The sequence below is a fragment of the Lemur catta genome, chromosome 2, assembly GCF_020740605.2.
Source record: "Lemur catta isolate mLemCat1 chromosome 2, mLemCat1.pri, whole genome shotgun sequence".
NCBI classification, from domain to species: domain Eukaryota; kingdom Metazoa; phylum Chordata; class Mammalia; order Primates; family Lemuridae; genus Lemur; species Lemur catta.
In genome coordinates this window covers 24896055-24910457 of record NC_059129.1, presented here as the reverse complement: position 1 = coordinate 24910457, position 14403 = coordinate 24896055, and the positions used below count along the sequence as shown (strand labels likewise).

At 54.5% G+C, this 14403-nt stretch overlaps 1 protein-coding gene across 2 annotated transcripts; it reads left to right on the top strand.

Annotated features, from left to right (window-relative positions):
* The first annotated feature begins 116 nt into the window (after positions 1-116).
* On the top strand, positions 117-14255 carry PTCD1 (pentatricopeptide repeat domain 1). 2 transcript variants are annotated; one of them, XM_045541338.1, is made up of 9 exons: positions 117-280; positions 2143-2627; positions 4016-4156; positions 6310-6528; positions 7017-7118; positions 9011-9712; positions 10804-10920; positions 11733-11915; positions 13984-14255. In XM_045541338.1, the coding sequence occupies exons 2-9, from the start codon at positions 2169-2171 to the stop codon at positions 14161-14163; spliced, it is 2103 nt and encodes a 700-aa protein (XP_045397294.1). In that variant the 5' UTR covers positions 117-280; positions 2143-2168; the 3' UTR covers positions 14164-14255. The 2 variants fall into 2 exon arrangements, with proteins under 2 accessions (XP_045397294.1, XP_045397295.1); XM_045541339.1 differs by having other exon boundaries at positions 122-174.
* The last annotated feature ends 148 nt before the right edge of the window (positions 14256-14403 follow it).

Genomic DNA, 14403 nt, shown 5'->3' with positions numbered 1-14403 from the left:
CAATCGACCGTGGAGTACCTCAGCCGTGCTAGGCCTGGCTAGCCGGCAGCCGAACGCCCGCGGGGTCTCGCGGGCGATCCGCCCCCAGGCACGTGACTTCGCGATGCGGACTGCGCCTGCGCGAGGCTCGGCTGCGGTGTGTGTCTGAGAGAGGGTGAGCCGGGGTACAGCCAGGTGCGCGACGGGGACCGGACTGGGGGCGACGCTGGGCCAGGCATTGGGCGGGCGGCGAGGGGCGGCGCGGAGGCCCGGGCGGAGTTCACTGCGCGGGACACTTCGAGTGAGTTCTTAGTTGATCCTCTCAGGAGCCCCGGGACCCGGGCGGAGACAGGCCGAAGGGGCAGGGAGTGTCTGAGCCAGGATAGGGGGCGTCGGATGAGGAAACTGAGGCGCTAAAGGCCAGTGTGGGAAGGGGTCGGGGTTGGCCTGAGGGTTCCAGTGAGCGTCTGAGGACCGGCAGGTCCCTCGAAGGGACTCTAATTCAGGGTTTTCTTTTTTTTCTATTTTATTTCAGTGTATTATAGGGGTACAAATGTTTAGGTTATGTATATTGCCCTTGCCCCACCCGAGTCAAAGTTTCAAGTGTGTCCATCTCCCAGACGGTGCGCGCCGCACCCACTAGGGGTGTATATACCCATCCCCTCCTCCCGCTCCCATCTGCCCGACACCCGATGAATGTTATTACTGTATGTGCACTTAAGTGTTGATCAGTTAAAACCAATTCGATGGGGAGTACATGTGGTGCTTTAATTCAGGGGTTTTTAACCTGAGCAGGTTAAAGAATTTGGGCAAGGAGTGGATGACACCTTTATCTTCTCTGTGTGAAATTTAGCATTTCCTTTCCCCATTGCGTTAGCAGTGCCTAAAACGATATCACAATTTCAAGTGGGGATGAGTGTAAATGGCATAGTTCGAGATAAAGTTCGTGCAGCAACTACAAGGTGGTATTTCGAGCTACCATTTACACTCATTCCTGCTTTGGAATTATGATAGGACCTTGTTATTTAAATACATTGAAAAAGAAGTATATATACTAGTATAGCAAGAAATTGTTTTTAAAACATTTTGATATCTGTTTCAATGTCATTTGGGTTTGGGGGGTAATTCTGTGTATTTTAATTAATGCATGGAAACACCATGCGTCACTGAGGTGCTGGTCTGGAGAAGCTGTTTAATACATCACATGGACCCAGGTTCAAAGCCAGCTTAGGCCAAGCTGGCCAGTCTTGCCCACTGCATGCTGCAGGACCCAAACAAGTCTTTCCCCTGCAGGGCCCCAGTTATTAATCTGTTCAATCTGCCATCACTTCTGAGGTCTATCCAATGGCAACCTTCTAATATAATCAGACTTAAAAAGAAATTGTGAAATTAATGTTAGTAATATGTTTTATTTGGTTCAGCATATCTATTATTTCAACACGTAAAAAGGTTATTAATGTGTGTATATTTTACATTCATTTTTTGGTACACTAATTTTGAAATCTGGTGTGTATTTTACACTTAGGGCATCTCTATTCAGACTGGCCACATTTCAAGTGCTCAGTATCCGTGTGTGGCCAGTGGCTACGGTGTTGGGCAGCACGGCTCTTGCCCATTTGTCCACAAATTTTGTAGAAAAGAAATGTTTGAGTTAGCTTCCCTTTGCAGAGGCCTAGAGTGCCAACACTTCTTTCCTAATATTGAATGATAATAGCTACAATTTTTGAACACCTGTTAAACGCCAGACATGCTAAAAATATCTCGTCTTGCGGTTGATGAAATGGAGACATAGCAAGGTCAAATACTGGGCCCTGTCACACAGCTCTGGCTGGGACTCAGACTGAGCTCTGCCTTGGCCACACGTCTTGAGTGCGTACTGAGCCAGCACTGTGCCACATGCTGTACATAGGAGATGTCCTCTCATCCAGTTATTTCTACAGTGCCCTGTGGGTGACATTATTGTTAACCACAGTGTAGAGGTGAGACCGAGGCAAGAGCAGTGAATGGTTAGGGACATGTGGATGGTTGTTGGCAGAGCTGAAATCTGAACCTAGGCTTTCTAACCTCAGAGGCTATACTTGTAACCATTTCTCTGTCTTCTTTCTGCCTTTTGTGACTAGAAACCCAAGTTGACTCTCTTCTCTTTCCTGGACATAATTCTAGGCCCTGGAGCAACAGGAAAGCCAGAAATGGACCTTGTGAGATTCACCCGGCTCTTCTCCGGGGCCCGCCCCATAGGACTGTCCCTCTTGCAACAACTAGACCCTCTCAGAGCCATGTGGGCAGGAGGCAGGGAGGGGCCTGCGTGGCTGACTCAGCTGGTGTCAGTGGCCTTCAGCAGCTCCCTCTCTCAGCGGCCCCTCGGCCAGAAGAGCCAGAACATGAGGAGCCTTAGCTCTGACCCGAGCCAGCCCAGCCCCACAGCCACTCAGGAGGAAGAGGAGGAGGAGAGCTTTGGGACTCTATCCGACAAATACTCCTCCAGGAGACTGTTCCACAAATCGACAGCCCAGCTCCATAACCTTCGGCTCAGGGAACAGAGTGTTGAGGAAGATGAGGAAAATGAACCAGAGCCAAGATCACGGGGCCCAAAAAACACCCCGTACTGGTACTTCCTTCAATGCAAACGCCTGATCAAAGAAGGAAAGGTGAGGGAGACTTTGGGCTACGCTTGGCTTCCCTGGTGGCTCAGTGTTTTGTTAGGGGCCACCTGAGCTGCCCAGTGTTGGGATCTCCAAATGTTGGGATGCTCAGGGCCTGGTCCACAGGCTTCTCCTCTTCTCTGCCGTCACCCACGTGGTGACCTGCCAGCCTAATGGCTTTAAGTGCTCCATCCTCTACTGCAGTTTCTTTTTTTTTTTGAGACAGAGTCTCGCTCTGTTGCCCGGGCTAGAGTGAGTGCCGTGGCATCAACCTAGCTCACAGCTACCTCAAACTCCTGGGCTTAAGCGATCCTTCTGCCTCAGCCTCCCGAGTAGCTGGGACTACAGGCATGTGCCACCATGCCTGGCTAATTTTTTCTATATATATTTTTAGTTGACCAGATAATTTCTTTCTATTTTTAGTAGAGACGGGGGTCTCGCTCTTGCTCAGGCTGGTCTCGAACTCCTGTCCTCGAGCAATCCATCCGCCTTGGCCTCCCAGAGTGCTAGGATTATAGGCGTGAGCCACTGCGCCTGGCCTACTGCAGTTTCTTATTCCTGTTCCAACCCCGCCCTTCCCTGGACCACTGGCCTGTGTGTCCAGCTTCCTCCCCATCTCCCTTCCACTTATCCACACAGGCAGCTGTACAGATCCAGGCCTGGAATTTTGTTCCCAACCTTGCTTTCCCCATGCTTTCTTCATCTCACCAAATGGCAACCCCGTTCCACTCACCTAGGTCAAATCCCTTCAGGTCATCCTTCATTCTTCTCATTCTCTTACCAACTCTACCTTCAAAATGTCATCAGCCCTAACTACTTCTCACAACCTGCCCCTGAATGCCCAGGTGTGGCCTTTTCCTCCACCCGTCAGCTATCAGGACTCTTATCCCTGGGCTCCCTGCCATCTGCTTGCAGCATAGAACTGTTGTTTTATTTTCTTATTTATTTTTATTTTTTTTTAGAGACAGGGTTTCCCTCTGTCACCCAGGCTGGAGTGCAGTGGCACGATCATAGCTCACTGCAGCCCCAAACTCTTGCAGAGCTGTCCTTTTAAACAGCAGGTGGCTCACGTTAATCCTCTCTTCCAAAACTCCCAATGTATTCAGAGGCATTAATGTTGTTCGTTTTCTTAGATATTGATGAGGGCACTGCGTTTATGTCTAGAAATCTCTTAGAGGTATGTGTTAAAGATCTTACGGATGAAATGATGAGATGTCTGGGATTTGTTTTAACAATTCAGGGTTTTTTCTTTTCTTTTTTTTTTTTTTTGTTGTTGTTCTTTTACAAATTGGCACACTGAGATCAGTTTGCAGAGGGATTGCAGGCCTCCCTCCCTCCGCTGAGGGTCCCTTAGGCCATTCTGAGCCCCTTCCCCATCACCCCTTCTCCCACAGCTGGCTGAGGCCCTAGACCTGTTTGAGAGGCAGATGCTGAAGGAGGAGCGACTGCAGCCACTCGAGAGCAACTACACGGTGCTGATTGGGGGCTGCGGGCGGGCCGGCTACCTGAAGAAGGCCTTCATGCTCTACAACGATGTGAGTGTGGGGCACAGGGGTGGCAGGGGCGAGGCTCCAAGGAGCTGGGGGCGGATCCTGAACATGCCACTTACTAGTGTGTTACACTGGGCAGGTGACTTCACCTCCCTGGCCTCAGTTGTCTCGGTAAAATGGAGGTGTTCTTGGGTGATAAATGACATGACATGGAAAGTCCTTCAGCACCTGCCTGGACCACAGCAGGCCCCGCATGTCTCGTTCCTTTTCCACTGCCGTGGCCAGTTTGGTCACGTTCCTTCTCCCCACTTACGTGTGCATACATGCACCGTTCTTCTAAAGCCGGTCCTTTAAATTTAAAGGGCTTTCATCTCTCTTGAAAGATGGTTTTGCTTTATATTCACCCACCTCTTGGGTGTGTCATATTTGTCATTCTTAGCCAGGAAGCCATTTCTTTTGGGAGTCAGGAAAGAGCCTTGCCTGAGAGGAGTGTAGGCTCTAGCAGGAGAGATCCCCTCTCCTCCTGCAGCCAGAAACTGGGGGCCCTGGGAACCCCAGGCCTCTTGTAATTTGGGACACTGTGCTCCAGGCCCCTGGTCTCTAGATGGAAGCAAGGGGGAAAAATTTCAGGGACAAATGGCAAACATTTGTCCTTTACATTTTTTTTTCTTTTTATGTTCTCAGTTGAATGGAAAACATTATGTCCTTTAAGAGATCTAATAAAATGTCCTGGTGTAGGAAGATGAGAGGCTGCCCCAACCTACTAGCTGGCAGAAAAGAGTTCAGAGCTAAGCAAGGGGCAGGTGGAGGGGGGAGTGTCTGTCAGGGCCCTTGGTTGACAGGCCAGCAGCATCCTCGAGTGACTACCCTGCTCATCACCTCAGAGAAGCCCAGGCCGTTCTCTTTAACCTCTGTTGTTTTCTGTTATTTTGTGGCCTTTTTAATAAATATTTTTGATTGAGTTATTTTTTTAAATAAATTTTTTACTTTAAAATAATTTTAGATTTATAGAAAAGTTGCAAAGATAGTATAGAAAGTTCCCAAATACCACTCACCCAGTTTCCACCAGGGTAACATCCTACATTATGATGGGACATTTGGACTTATCACTGGTGACGTTAACCTTGGTCATTTGGTGACAGTGGAGTTTGCTGGATCTCTCCAGGTGAAGTTGCCTTTTCCCTGGCCATCTTCTCTTTTCTGAGTATCCTCCATAGCACTTGTTACTGTTCGGATCATTTGTCTGCGATGTGCCTCCCTTCTAGATTGGAAGCTCAGTGAGGACAGGCTGTGTCCACTGTGCTAACCCCAAGGCCAGTGCCGGCCACGTAGCGAGTCCTCAGAACACATCTGTCGACTATGGGGTTACACACAGAGCTTACGTCATCCTCAAAGTATTGTAGGACTTGCCGTCTTCACTTTGCAGATAAGGAAACGGAGGCCCAGAGAGACAAAGGGACGTATCCAGGAGTCCTTCAAGTGCTCTCCCCCACTTGAGAGCACTGGGGCTGGGTTTGAGCAGGCTCTTTATACCCTTTAGGAGCCTGTCACTTGCCCTCGGCGCTTGGCTTTACCAGAAAGTTCTCAACCTTGAACACCTGCCTCAGTCCCCTGGAGGCTTGATAAGTAGAGTCGGGCTTGACACACCCCCAGGTCATGTGACTCCACAGGTCAGGTGGCCCTGAGAATGTGCATTGCTTCCATTGCCACTGGTTGGGGGGTACTCCCCGAGAATTCCAGTATGTGCCCTGCCCTCCCGCTTAGCCCTTGTGACAGCCTTTCAGGGTGATTGTGTCGTCCCCATTTTCCTGATGAGGAGCTCACTTGCCCACGACTCCTCGGTTAGTTAATGTACACTCCCTTCTCCCCTTGACAGTGGGGGTGACGTGGTCAGGCCTGAGGATGGGGACATCGGACACTCTGCAAGCACAACCCTGCAGGCCCAGAGTGGGCTGACAAGTGCCCAGGGAAGGGTGGTTTCTTATTCGGTTCCTCTCAGGGTGTGGGCTCAGTTCTCAGAGTCTCTCTGATGGACCGGGGGTTTGGAGAGCCGGACTCTGATGTGTCCCCTGGCCCTGCTGCAGTGCCCAGCCTGTTGGATGCAGTGACAAGGTCCTCTCTAGCTTCCTCTGGGGTGGCTGCTCACCTGTGTGTCCAGCTGATCCTGGGCCACCTCTGAGTTTCTCTTATCTCAACAGATGAAAAAGCGGGACTTAGAGCCTTCGGACGCCACGTACACGGCCCTGTTCAACGTCTGTGCTGAGTCCCCCTGGAAGGACTCCGCTCTGCAGAGTGCCCTGAAGCTCCGGCAGCAGCTCCAGGCCAGAAACTTCCAGTTCAACTTGAAAACCTACCACGCCTTGCTGAAGATGGCGGCCAAGTGCGCAGACCTCAGGATGTGCCTCGATGTGTTCAAGGTGGGGACACCCCTTCCTTTCTGTGGCCCTACTGGGGGCCAGTCCCCTGTGGCAGGTGTGAGGCTGTTGTGTCTGCCTCCCCTCATGCAGGAAGGTTCAGGGAGGATGAGGAGGCAGCCCTGTGCTGGGTGCTGGGTTCACAGATGAATCCCACAAGACCCTGCCCTCAGAGGCGTCAGGCTGACAGATGAGGAAACTGAGTCTGGGGAGCTGAGGCCTTGCCCATGCACCCACAGCTGCCCAGTAGTGGAGCTGGAACTTGAAGCCAGCTCTGTGCCATTCCAGAGCCATGAATCCGGGGGCTGCAAGTGGCCACCGGGGTGGTCTTTGCAGAGATGCCACACAGACTTGTCTGGAGCAGAGCTGGGAGACGTGGCAGCCGGGCTGCTCTGGTTAGGAGCTGGATCCCGGCCTCACGTACGGATGCACGGGCCTGGCTCAGGCCCTGCTGCAGGCTCTCAGTGGAACCTCCTTCTTCCCTCCCCTAGGAAATCGTCCACAAAGGGCACGCGGTCACAGAGGAGACCTTCAATTTCCTGCTCATGGGCTGCATCCAGGACAAAAAGACAGGCTTCCGACACGCCCTACAGGTCTGTCCCCCGCCCTGCCTTCCTGCCCCGCTGCCTCCGTGTGCCTGCGCCAGGGGTGCAAAATGATGATCCCATGAGCACCCATGATTGCCCTGTGCGGGGTGTTTTTATATTTGCACTCTTGCCTTTCCCAGCAGCCACTGCAGCCCCCATTTTATAAACAGCTGGCAAAGGCAACCGGCTGAGGCCCAGTGAGGGTGGCCCCCACCTCTCTCACTCTGCTGGGTGGCCTCTGTGCAGTTGCCCAGACCCTCTAAATTCATGGCCCCTGAAAGCCTGCAGCTCAGTCACCGGGGGACTCATTCAACCCCTCCCACTGTGGCCCCCGCAGCTCAGCATCTCTGCAGGGGCAACCCAGGAGTCTGCATTTAATCCCAAGAGATTCTCATGGACGTCAAAGTCAAACACACTGCTCTGATCCCATCTCGGGCCTCCGGAGACAACCCCTCTTACCAAGTGGGGAGTTAGTGTTATATTTGGCACCACTGCTTTCATGGCTTCTCAGAGTTGGAAAGACCCAGAGCTTAGCTCAAACCCTCCAACATGAAGTGTGGACCCTACACCAGAGCATCAGCCTCACCTGGGAGCTAGTCAAGAAATATCGGCTCTCAGTCCCACACGGCCCTCCTGTGGCCAGTCTGCATTGCAGCAGGTCCCCCAGGCAGTTGGTCTGCACAGGGTTTGAGCCCCAGTGATCAGGGCCAGCCCTGGACCAGATGCTTGTACCTCCTCTGCAGAATCCCTGGGAACAGTGGCTGCTGGCTGCCCTCTGACCATCAGCAAGCTTCTTTGTAGTGAAAAACCAGCCAAAATCTAGTTCCTCCCATTCTTTGGCCTAGATCTGTTCTAGTTAGAAATAGTCTGTCACAGTAACAGCGGCTTTGTGTTGCAAATTTACTAAACTGCCTGAGCTAGATACCATTAGCTGCTGAGACTTTCAGAGGTTAAGCAACTTGCCTAAGGTCCCACAGCCACCAAGTGGGAGAGCTGGGATTTGAACTGTAATCCTGACGCTAGTGCCTGAATCTCGGTGCCACACTCTGCTGCCACAAGAGAGCACTTGTGTGGCTTCCGTCAGCCATTGTGGGGGTGGGATGTGGCTGCCAAGACTGTTGCCTTCCTCAAGACCCAGGCTGGTGGGCAGCAGCCCTCTGCCAAGGTTCGCCCATCTGGGGCCTGACCAGCCCCTCCGTCCCCACCACCCCAGTCTGCACATTGATGCAGGTGGGATGTCAGGTGCCAGCTCCTGGCCCCATGTTGAGCCTGCACACAAAGAGGAGGGCGCCTGTGCAGCATCTTAGGAATGGCAAAGGGTTGGTGAGTGTCAGGGATCAGAGGTTGGTGGCACTTGGAATGTACTAGATGCCAAGCTGCAAAGAGGAGAATGATCTCTTCTCACCAGGAGACGGAGGCCCACAAGGCCCACAGAGCCCGCAGCTAGAGAAGGGGGAGCAGGGCTGTGTCAGAGCCTCGGGCTCCCATCTGGGGCCGCGCGCGCAGCCGGCACTCAGGCAGTGCTGTTGAATCCCAGCCTTAAAGGTCAGCCTAGGCTCTTCCAGAACCTAGCCTCTCGGGCTGTCCCTCCCTTCGGGGGGACATGGTAAAGCTGAACAAAGACCCCCAGTACAGGAGCCCTGGGGAGAGGGCAGAGGGATGAGACTGGGGGACAATTTGGGGGTGAATTGAGGAAGGACAGGAGGCCGCCCAGGGAGCTCCAGATTTCTGAGGATTCTTAGTTGCTGCGCCTGGCGTCAGGTTAGACGCTTTCCACACCTTCCTCACGCCCCTCACGCTTGCTGGTCTGACCACTGACTCCTGGCACCCACCTCTGTCTGAGACTCTTCTGAGGTGAACACATCGAGCTGACACTTGTCTCCCCCCTCCCCGAGCAGGTCTGGAGGCAAATGCTGAGTCTGGGGCTCAAGCCCAGCCCGCACAGCTATAACCTGCTGTTGGTGGCAGCTCGGGACTGTGGCCTGGGGAACCCCGAGGTGGCCGCGGAGCTGCTCCTGAGGCCCAGGGAGGATGCAGCCCTGCTTCAGCCCCCAGCAGGCAGGCGGCGGGGAAGGAGGAGAGCCCAAGCTGCTGCAGGTGATAGCGTGTCGGCCAGGCTACATGTGGAGGTCCTGGAGAGGCAGCTGTTTCTGGAAACTTCTAAGGCACTTGAGGGGCCTCCAGAGCCTCAGGAGGCCAGAGTACCCAGCAAGGCCCAGGTGGAAACTGAGGCAGAGCCTGACCACACAGTGGCCCTCACCCCAGTGGCCCTGAAGCCACCTCCCTTGGAGCTGGAGGCCAACCTCCTGACCCCTGGGGCTGTCCCCCCAGCAGTGGTCTCCTTTGGGGCGGTCAGCACCCCAGCTGACAAGCTGGCCCTGATGGGGGGCCTAGAGGGCTTCCTGGGCAAGATGGCGGAGCACGGGCTCCAGCCCGACATCAGGACACTCACACTGCTGGCCGAGGTGGTGGAGCCGGGGAGCCCCGCGGAGACCTCGCTGCTGACCCTCCTGGACACGCACCAGGTGGAAGCTGATGTGACTTTCTTCAACATGCTGATCAGGAAGAAGAGCAAGCTGGGAGACCTGCAGGGGGCGAAGGTGAGGGCCTCTCTGCTGGGACCCCCGTCTGACCCTCAGACTGCGGAGCCCAGCTCACCTGCTGGTCTCCCTGTTCCTCCGGGTTCAGCAGGCTCATCTGCGGCCCGTGCCGGGCCTGGCCCTGAGTGAGGTGCCAGGAGCTGAGCGGTGAATCCGCCAGACGCCCTCCTTGCCCTCTTCGTGGAGCCCCCAGGTTGGCGGGGAGGGCAGCCCCCAAACACGTCATGACGCTGATGAGGGGGCACTAGATGTACGGGTGCTGTGGGAACTTGTGGCCAAGGTGTCACTCCCTGAGGAGCGGCCTCTGATGCCCCAGGAGCCCCAAGAGTCCTTGCCTCTAACACCACTCCCCCAGTGGTACTTCGTCTGTGCCGGACGCTCTCCTGAGAGCCTCATGCCCGTGAGTTTGTTTATTGATCAGACCGGAGGCCCTGCTGGTATGTGGCTTTCCCTGCCTCACAGATGGGGACATCAGGGCCCTCTTGGGACTTCATCCATTCACATGACAAGCCTTAATGGGATGCGTTTTTTTGCCAAAAGCACTGTCCTGGGCACCCGAGAGCGTCAAAGGTGACAGGCACTGCCTCTGCCGTCAGGTCCACAGCACAGAGCACACCTCCCTTTGGACAAGCTAAACGTGACAGAGCCCTTCCCCAGGGACCCTCCCTGACCCAGCCAGGCTGAGTGGGCAGCCGTCTGCCTTACCCTGGCCAGGGGCTCCCTGACCCACGCTGCGGTCATTGTTGCCTTCGCTGTAGAGCCTAAGGGACCGAGCGCAGGGTGGCAGACAGAGGAGCGCACGGCAGCGGGTGGGAGGGTGGGGATGTGAAGGGTGTTCCCAGAAAAGGGACAGCTTGTTGGAGGTGGGCAGGGTGGAGGTCAGGGTACATGTGCAGAACAGCTGAATTCTGGGGAGCTGCGTCCTGTGGTGGGGGGTGGGCTGGACACGACTCGGGGCCTGGGAGCCGAGCTGGGGCCTCTGAGCAGAGCTGTGCCCCTGGGGTCTCCAGCATCCAGCCAAGGGCTTCACCAGAAAGGCTGTCACCAGGGTGGTGGGTTACAGGTTACAGTGACACTGTCTGTCCTCACAGGCGCTGTTGCCAGTCCTGGCAAAGAGGGGCATCGTCCCCAACCTGCAGACGTTCTGCAACCTGGCCATCGGGTGCTGCAGGCCAGGGGACGGGATACAGCTGCTTGCAGACATGAAGGTGAGTGGGCCCAGGCCTCGGCAGGATGCCTTTGGTGCCGAGGAGCACTCTGGGGGTGCTCAGGAAGAAAGATGGGGGGGCAGGAAGAGTGGGGCAGTGTCCAGTGTAGAATGGTCATTGGTCCCATTTGGTAGAAAGTCGACCCTAGTGAGTGCTGCAGGGCTGGGCGTGGAGAGCCATGGGCATTCCCATCTTGAAGGTGACACTGAGGGGTGGGGATGGACCTTGGCCCCAACTCTCCAGAGGGATGGAGGGTATGACCAGAGCAGGGATTATCAGAATTCCTGGTGGGGGGCAGTTGTCACAGCCCCCACGAGCTCTGATATGCACCCACCCAGCCCCCATGGAGACCTTGGTGAGTGGATTTTATCCACCACATCAGAGGGTACTTCCTGGGGATCAGGTTGGGGTGTCCCCACGCTCATCGTTCTCTTGCTGTTTTGCTTGGACGCTGGCTGCTTTTTTAGGCTGAGCAGCACCTCCTGGTGACCACGTGTCAGCAGTAAGCCCACAGCCAAGAACGGGGAAGTGGTGTCTCCCGCATCATTATCCGCCCAAGTCCTCTGGTCTCTGAAAGCAGCAGGGGCTTCCTTTTTTGCGACTTCTTGTGATGGGCTGAGGGGAGGGTTGGCACTTGCTTCCTCTGGGGTGCAGGTGTGCAGCCCCTTGTCACTACTAGGTTCTGCCTTTCCTGTCGCTGGTCTTCAGGGGCCCAGCTGGCAGGTAACTCTCCAGGTGGGACATGGTGCAGCGGGCTTTGTGCCAGCCTCTGCCATCATCCTGCTGATTATATGATGTCTGTGATGTTCCAGAAGTGCCAGGTGACCCCCAACACCCACATCTACAGCGCCCTCATTAACGCAGCGGTCAAGAAGCTGGACTACGCCTATCTCATCGACATCCTGAAGAACATGAGGAGGAACAGAGTCCCGGTGAATGAGGTGGTCATCCGCCAGCTGGAGTTTGCAGCCGAGTACCCTCCCACCTTCGACAGGGTGAGCGCCGAACTTGGCACCCACCCCCCACCCTGGTCCTGGCCTGTGGGGTGTGTTCTCTTGCCTAAAACTGCCCAGAGCTTCCCTTAGGAGAAATCCCAAAGTCCTTAGGCCACAGCCTGCCAGTCCCGGTCCTGCTCTGTGTGGTTCATTTCATCTTTCAGGCTGGTTTTGCCTTGGTTGACTCCATCCTGTCCGTCCCACTGGCCTCCCATTTCCATGAGGCCATCAGCCTCTTTCAGGGCACTTGTGCTCTCTCTGCCCCGCCAGGTGCCCTTTGCTTTTCACTCGACTGTCTCCTCCCTCTTCCTCCCATAGGGCTTTGCTTGAATGGCTTTCTCACGTGCCCTGCCAGCTGCCTCCCCACTGCACACAGCCCTGTGCCTTTGCATACGTCTTGCAGCCTGTGCTCACGTGCCCACAGCTGCCACCCCGACCTTTGCTAAACCACAGGCTTCCAGCGGTGGAGCCCGCCTGCCTTGCCCACCCCAGTCCCCGGTGCCCGCACATTGCCAGGATAGGTGCTCAGTGGACTGTTTTGTTCAGTGAATGGCAGCAGCAGGGCAGTGATGGAATGTGCTTGGTCGCGGCCAGGTACCCTCCTGTTCAGGGTCTGGGGGTTTGGTTTGGGGTCTGTTGAGTCAGACCCTGTGCCGAGCATCTCCAGAGCACCCAGGAGCAGCCTGGAGTACAGCCCAGAGGGGAGGGAGACAAGCAGATTGGCAAGGACAAAGCCATGGGGCGTGGGGTCAGGGCTGCCGTGCAGGTGTGACACTGGAGTGCCATTTTGAAGGCTTTGCTGGAGTGAGGGGACAGCAGTGAAGTGTGCCCAGCAGAGCGCATAGCTGGGCATCTTTGAAATGTCCTCTCATTGATTGCTCAGTGCTTTAAATATTCTGGATATATAGTCTTGTTGATTCCACATTGCATATTATCTTCTAGTCGGTGGATCATCTCTTCACTCTTTGGTTCTGGGCCCACGAGGGGTCTTCTTAGGATCAACTTAAACGTTCTAAGACTATCCTAGGCCTGAAGCTTATGGTATTCCCATCATATACAGACATCCCTGACTTACCGCAGTTCAACTTATATTTTGACTTTATGATAACCCCACCATAAGTTGAGGAGCTCCTTCCAAGGGCTTGCGGTGGGATTATGGAATGCCTGTCACTTTCACACTATCATGAAGTTCATTGTTAAGTCAGGGACCCTCTGCCCTGTTGCCAGCATTGAACGCATTTTCTACTTAGGATGTGTTTATCGGGATGTAACCCTATTGTGAAGGAGCATCCGTACTCATCCTCCCTCATGTGGCTGATACATGGTCAGGGGCCTGCCCAGCAGACAGAAGACCCCAGAGCAGTGGTTTGTGTTCCTAAGTACCCTCATGATGGTGGACTTGTTTATATTTCTATTTGTGATTCTTTTTTTGTCTCTTTCTCTATTTGTGAGCTTGTCAAGTTTTGCTTTATGTACTTCAGGCTTTATTAGGTATATTCAAGTTTAGAATTGTTAAATTTTCTGAATCAAACCTTTTATTTTTACTTGGTGACAGTCTTTATCTCTGATAATACTTTGTGGCCTGTTTTCTCTATATATTCCCCTCCCAGCTGTCTTTAGGTTTCTGCCCGGTGTACCTTGTTGCTCCTTTTCTTTCTACCTCTCCATGGCGACCGCTGCAGCAGCGATGGGTCAGAGGGAGGGGCTCGGTGGACCAGAGGCAGTCGGTGGGACTGCGGGTCTAGCTTGGGGGCTGGGCTGTGGGTGGAGGAGCACAGGAGCACACGTTTAGGAAGATGACTGTTTGGCAGGTGGGGGTCTGGGCCTGTCCTGTGGCACAGCAACTTTAGCTGGAACCTGCTTCTCTGCAGTGAGCTGCTCCCACACTGCACGTCAGCAGCTCTTCTCCCGTCCCCTGCAGCTGCCTGGCAAGGAGAGCAAGCGGCAGGGACCAGTTTCCCTGAGGCCTGAGCTGGCTGCCGAGGGTGGGATTAGCTGTAGGTAGCAGGCAGAGACTGCCATCAGAGGGCTCCTCTGCACCCTGAACCCCACACCTTTCCAATTACAGTACAAAGGGAAGAACACCTACCTGGAGAAGATTGACGGCTTCCGAGCCTATTATAAGCAATGGCTGAAAGTGATGTCAGCAGAGGAAACCCCCCACCCCTGGCAGAAGTTCCGGACGAAGCCCAAGGGGGACCAAGACGTCAGGGAGGCTGATGTGGATGGAGGCCCTGAAGGCAGGTGATGGGGAGCATGGTTGGAACAAAGTGTCCAGCCTCACAGCACTTTGTGGGAGCCCCAGGAGTCCCTTCTCTATTAAAGACAAGTGAAAATGCTGGTGTGGCTTCATGCACGAGGGAAAGTCCTGGCCCAGAGTAAGAGCTGCAGCATTTCACAGGCACTGGCGTGAGGACAGACTTTGGGCCCAGGGTGCCCACGTTCACAGCAGGTCCAAAGAGAGTTTGACCCACCCTGGTGTGTCAGG